This window comes from Theropithecus gelada, chromosome 2 (genome assembly GCF_003255815.1).
Source record: "Theropithecus gelada isolate Dixy chromosome 2, Tgel_1.0, whole genome shotgun sequence".
Lineage (NCBI taxonomy): Eukaryota > Metazoa > Chordata > Mammalia > Primates > Cercopithecidae > Theropithecus > Theropithecus gelada.
In genome coordinates this window covers 81,817,938-81,823,937 of record NC_037669.1, presented here as the reverse complement: position 1 = coordinate 81,823,937, position 6,000 = coordinate 81,817,938, and the positions used below count along the sequence as shown (strand labels likewise).

The 6,000-nt window shown below is 49.2% G+C and overlaps 1 protein-coding gene across 19 annotated transcripts in view; it reads left to right on the top strand.

Annotated features, from left to right (window-relative positions):
• The first annotated feature begins 1,988 nt into the window (after window positions 1–1,988).
• Window positions 1,989–6,000, top strand: part of PXK (PX domain containing serine/threonine kinase like) — a 97,633-nt gene continuing 93,621 nt past the window's right edge. For 7 of the 19 annotated variants that reach the window (XM_025374443.1, XM_025374413.1, XM_025374409.1 and 4 more), the window contains exon 1: window positions 1,989–2,198. In XM_025374443.1, the coding sequence (XP_025230228.1) occupies window positions 2,097–2,198 (102 nt within the window). In that variant the 5' untranslated portion in view covers window positions 1,989–2,096. Of the gene's footprint in view, window positions 2,199–2,433; window positions 2,700–6,000 lie in introns of those variants that run through there. The other 12 variants (XM_025374429.1, XM_025374472.1, XM_025374433.1 and 9 more) reach the window with 5 other exon arrangements.

Below are 6,000 nucleotides of genomic sequence, written 5' to 3'. Positions count from 1 at the left end.
CACTGAGGCTTCAACCTCCTGTGCTCAAAAATTTCTCCTACCTCAGCCTCCTGAGTAGTTGGGACCACAGGTGTGAGCCATCATGCCCAGCTATTTTTTAAATTTTTTTGTAGAGACAGGGTCTCACCATATTGCCCAGGCTAAACTCCTGGGCTCAAGTCATCCACTCTCCTCAGCCTCCCAAAGTGCTGGAATTACAAAGGTGAGCCATCACGCCTGACCATGGTTTGAGGTGTTTTTGTTTGTCTGTTTGGTTTTTGTTTTTTGGTTTGTTTTTTGTTGTTGTTGTCTTTTTTTTTTTTTTTTTTTTGAGACAGAGTCTCGCTCTGTCCCCAGGCTGGAGTGCAGTGGCGTGATCTCGGCTCACTGCAAGCTCCACCTCCTGGGTTCATGCCATTCTCCTGCCTCAGTTTCCCGAGTAGCTGGGACTACAGGCGCCCGCCACCACACCCAGCTAATTTTTTTTTGTATTTTTAGTAGAGACGGGGTTTCACCTTGTTAGCCGGGATGGTCTCGATCTCCTGACCTCGTGATCCGCCTGCCTCGGCCTTCCAAAGTGCTGGGATTACAGGGGTGAGCCACCGCGCCCAGCCTGTTTGTTTTCTGAGATGGAGTCTCACTCTGTCACCCAGGCTGGAGTGAAGTGGTACGATCTTGGCTCACTGCATTCTCCCCCTCCTGCGTTCAAGCAATTCTTCTGCCTCAGCCTCCAGAGTAGCTGGGTCTACAGGCGTGTGCCACCACGCCCAGCTAATTTTTATATTTTTAGTAGAGGCGGTTTTGCCATGTTGGCTAGGCTGGTCTCAAACTCCTGACCTCAGGTGATCCACCCGCCTTCGCCTCCCAAAGTGCTGGGATTGCAAGCGTGAGCAATCATGCCTGACCACCGTTTGAGTTTTTATTATGTGCCAAGCCCCTTCCCGGTCTACTGCATTCCTTGTATTAACCTTTTCATACAAATAATATTATCTCCACTTTGCAAATTGGGGAGTTGGAACTCAGAGAGGTTGGGTAACTTATTAAAGATCACACAGCTGGTAAATGCCAGAGCCATGGAGATGATAGTCCTCTGATTCTAAATTTAACTCTTCACTATCCTGGAGTGCTGCCCTAGGAAAGGCCAGTGTGGGTGAAATTTCTAGGTGTGTATGGAGATGGGGGGATGAGGTGGTGCCAGGATTATGGCTTCGGGTTCAGGCAGACTGTGGGCAGATTTAGGGCTGAGAAGTGGATCCCAAGATTCTCTGACTTGACTCTTGGTTTAAATTTCTTCTAGCCCATATGGTGGGATGAAAAACTCCCAAGTCTAAGGGATGTGGTTGAGCAGGCAGTAGGGGCCAAGAGTAGAGGCTAGGGGGTCTCTGGACCATTTTATAGGGTCTCCAGTTCTTAGAGCTTGGGTCTGAGGGTTCTGAGGTCCAAGACCTCCAATTATGGGGTCCAGCTCTTAGGTGTTCAGGCCTGAGGAGCCTCGTTCAAGAGTCCCTATGAAGTCTCAATCGGAAGGGCTTGTTTCAGAAAGTCTCTGGGTTTGCAGGGCTCAGACTGGGGGTCCCATCCTGAAGGCCCTTTTTCTGAGTTTTAGGGTCGTTGGGCCTGGGGGGGTGGTGAGAGAGGTCCAGTTCTGAGGGTTTCACGACGTACGGTCCCAGAAAAGCCCAGTTCTGAGAGGCCTGGTTTGGAAATCTCGCCCTGAAGATTCCTGGATCCCAGGGCTCAGGACCAGGCGTCCCTGGATCTGAGGATACTGGTGGTGATGGCTTAGGGTGGTGTTCACTGGTCCGAAGCCCGGAGCTAAGGGCACGGGGTCTGCGGTGCGGCTGCGAGGAGCTGGGAAGCGCGAGCCCATGGCAGCCACAGGGCGGAGGGGCGGCCAGCGGGGACAGTGCTGGCGGCCCCCACACGTACTCCGCTAGGTCGGCGCTAGGACTCCTGGGCGGCGGCAGCGGGAAGGGTGGCGCTAGGACCCCGCGGGCCCGGCGGCGCGTGGGGCGGCGCGTGTTGACAGCGGAACGGTGGAGCCGGGCGGGCGGCGGGAGTCGGCGCCTCAGGTTCCTGCCTCGCGTCCCTAGGCGGCGGCGGCCGGGCGTCCCGGGATGGCCTTCATGGAGAAGCCGCCAGCCGGCAAGGTGCTGCTGGACGACACGGTGCCGCTGACAGCAGCCATCGAGGCGAGCCAGAGCCTGCAGTCCCACACGGTGCGCGGCCCAGTGGGCGGGCGGGCGGCGGGCGGCGGGCGGCGGGGGGCGGCCCCGGGCCGCGAGGGGGCTGCGGGCTGCCAGGCGCGGGCCGGGCAGGGTCGTCTGACGGGGACCGGGCCACGGGGTGGGCGGCCCTGGCCGAGAAGGCTGTGGCGCGCCGCTGGGTCTGGGTCAGGGCCCCCGGGGCCCAGGCGAACGCTGAGGCCCAGAGGGGCCGAGGATGGGGACCGCAGCCCCCGGCGCCGCGGGGTGGAAGGAGCTTGGCGGCGACCAGGAAAGCGACTCCGAGTTGGGGGTGCGGGAGCCTCGGGCTCACCTTGGACCAGGGAAGCAGGAACGAGACCGCTCGGGACCATCCACTTCTGCCAGCTTCCAGCCTTTTCCTTTTTGAGGCCGTGGAATTTCCTCCCTGCAGCTGAGGGTCTGGGTGATGGGGATGAGGGTGTGCCGGGCCAAATGAAGTGTGACTTCAGAGCCTACTTGTTGGGACAGCAGAGTGCAAGTGGTTGGGGTCTACAGCCGCGTTTCCAGGTCAGCCACTTGGCCCTGGCCCCGGAAAGTGGTGGGGAAGTCAGCGGGGCTGTTAAGCAGGTGTATGAATGTGCTTCTCTAACTTGCTGTTTAGTGGGCAGTGGTAGCATTCATTTGAGTTTAAAATCCACTCGAGTAGCATAAAGGAGTAATAGGTCCTCATAGTAAACACTGGCAGAGTTTTTTTCTGCTACATACACTGTCTTTTATGGGGCTTTAAAACCGTGGTTGTTTTCATTTGCTTGTACCTTTTTTTTTGAAAGGCACACTATGCATTATAATTTCCAAGCAATAAATCCAGGAACCAGCAAGAAACCTGGAGCTCCAGCTAGTGGGACTTTTTTGGAAAAGTAATGAATGAGGAGAGAGATTCCTTCAATTGTGATGTTTTGTCAGGCCACCGAATCAGATTCAGACTCAGAGGCTTGTTTGTTTACCATTGCAGTGTGCTTGGGGGGTCATCATGTGGAGGCTAAAGCTCACAATAGGCTTCTGTTTCTCTTTTCCTTCGAGCTCTTCTGATGACTTCAAAGAGACCTTTCATTCTGTTGTATTAAAGTGAGACTTTTTTGAACCTCAGTTTCCTCTTCTGACAGCCATGCTTTGTAGGGCTTGAATTGTTCAAAGCATTCACTTCCAGTTAAGAAAATTATTATCTTTTTAAAAAGTACTATTTGTTTCACTCTGCGTATCTTTAATCCTATTCTGTAGACATGTGAGAAGGCACATATAGGGCAGAATTTGTTAAACTTGCTATCATTTGTGCCTAAAGGGAATATGGCTTAATGGTTGAAATTTAGGATGAGGAGTCAAGAGTAATTCAGCTATTAAATTTGATTTTTGATTTGACTATTGGCAAGTAAGTCTTATAACCTTTCAGGGAATAGAGTCGAGTCTTTTAGGTTTATTTTGTATTGAAAGTAAAGAGATAGATGTTTATAAATACAAGCATTCTGTGATTTCTACAGCCCCAGCCCATGTGCCTACCCACACCTTAATCTTGATTAGTTTGTCCTATAATTACTTCTTTCCTTTTTGTCTTCACCAGGCTACAAGAGGAGGGGCATTTCTCCCTCACTTTGGGGTCTCATTTCCTGGTTTTTGATAGGATTTCAAATGTGTTTATCAAATGACTAAATAATCCAACTTCAACCTTACTATGCCTCTTTTTCTGTTTGTGTAAAAAGGTAATTGTGAACATTGAAAAAATAACTTAGAGATCAGTGCTTTAGCTAGGTGGCGAAAGATGTAATAGGATTCTGTTTTTATTGTAGCTCTTTTCTGTGTGTGTGTGTGTGTGTGTGTGTGTGTGTGTGTGTGTAGAGACAGCGTCTCACCATGTTGTCCAAGCTGGTCTGGAACGCCTGGGCTCAGGCCATTCTCCTGCCTCAACCCCACAAAGTGCTGGTATATAGACGTGAGCCACCACACCTGGCCCTGCAGATCTTTTCTTTAAAAAATAAAATAATTTAAGGTAGAAAATGGCAGTTCTTATAGTGATGACTGAACACAAAAGACCATGACTCACAGGAGACCCATCGAGGCAGATGTGGTAGAGTGAAAAACTGTAGCATTATCTTGCATAATTTTTTGACTGTTCTGTGTTCTTGTCATTTTAGCTGTAAAGTTTGACTGAGAAATGTTGCATCAGCCCTGAACTTTATTGAGAAAATCATATGCTGATGCAAACTTTTTGAACTATTAGTGTCTTATGAGTAAGTCTTTTTTAAAACAGGAACTGTTGGAAATTATTTTGGAAAGTAGTTGTTAAGAGTGGCATATAGAAGAGAAAGGCACTGTTTTTTCTTGGGAAGACTGAAGATGACTTTCCAGCTTGGTAGCTGAAGGGAGATGGTGTTCCAGAAGTCAGAGCTCTACTCTCCCTTTGAAATGCTGAATCTCTAGGAGGTTACTCCTTGTATGTAGACAGAAACATACGGAGATAGAGACAGACTTGGGGTTGGAAGAGGCAAGACCTTAATACAGGTCTGGGCTGATATTTGCTAGTCATGTGATATAGGCTGGGCAAGTCGCTTAAACCTTTTTGAAGTTTAGTTTTGTCATCTGTAAATGGGAGTAATAAGTGCCTGCCCTGCCTGTCTCCCAAGGTTGTTAGAAAGATCAAATGAAATCATCCTAATGAAGTATTTGTGAAGCGTATTCTTCCTCCCTCCATCTCTTCACTCCCTGACAACATTTGTGGAAAGGGTTGAACACATTAGAGGGCATTATTGCAAGTAAGCTCATTTCTGTCCATAGTTCCTTTCATTTATCAAGTTTAACCTTGGGAAACATATATATATGTGTGTGTGTATATATATACACATATATATATATATTTTAATACCGATGGGGTTCTTGCTGTGTTGCCCAGGCTGATCCTGGCCTCAAGTGATCCTCCCACCTTGGCCTCCCAAAGTGCTGGGATTATAGGCGTGAGCCACTGCACCCAGCTGGGAAACAACCTATAACTGAAAATGATTTAGGATTTATGAACTTGGTAGGGAAAAATTCTGTGGTTTGGAAAACTGAGTCACCAGAAGGATGAAGGGAACACAAGGTCACCACCAGAAAGGCATATTTGGATGAGCTACTGGCAGAAAGGACGTGTGTTGGTAGGCGATTCTGTGCTTTGCTGATGCTGATGCATTTTTTTTTTTTTTTTTTTTTGAGACAGGGTCTCGCTCTGTCGCCCAGGCTGGAGTGCAGTGGCCGGATCTCAGCTCACTGCAAGCTCCGCCTCCCGGGTTCACGCCATTCTGCCTCAGCCTCCCGAGTAGCTGGGACTATAGGCACTCGCCACCTCGCCCGGCTAGTTTTTTGTATTTTTTTAGTAGAGACAGGGTTTCACCGTGTTAGCCAGGATGGTCTCGATCTCCTGACCTCGTGATCCGCCTGTCTCGGCCTCCCAAAGTGCTGGGATTACAGGCTTGAGCCACCGCGCCCGGCCATGATGCATCATTTTTATGGAGCAAAATGAATTTAGCATTAAGAACTAGACCAGCCGTCTGCTGCAAGGAAATTAAGCTTCTATAAAATCAGAAAGGCTAGTATTTAGGGGGAGGATGCTTTCAGGTTAGGTTTGGAGGAAGGAGGATTTTCCAGACAAAAGGAATTCTGGTGAAAAGCCACACAGGTGAGTTGTGAGAAAATTTGAGAGGACCAAGAGAGGACAACGGAAAGATAAGTTCTTGGCTACATAAAAGGGAAAACTTTAAAGTCAGTAGACTAAAAAAATGCTTACCTAGCTGAAATTGAAACCAGAGGA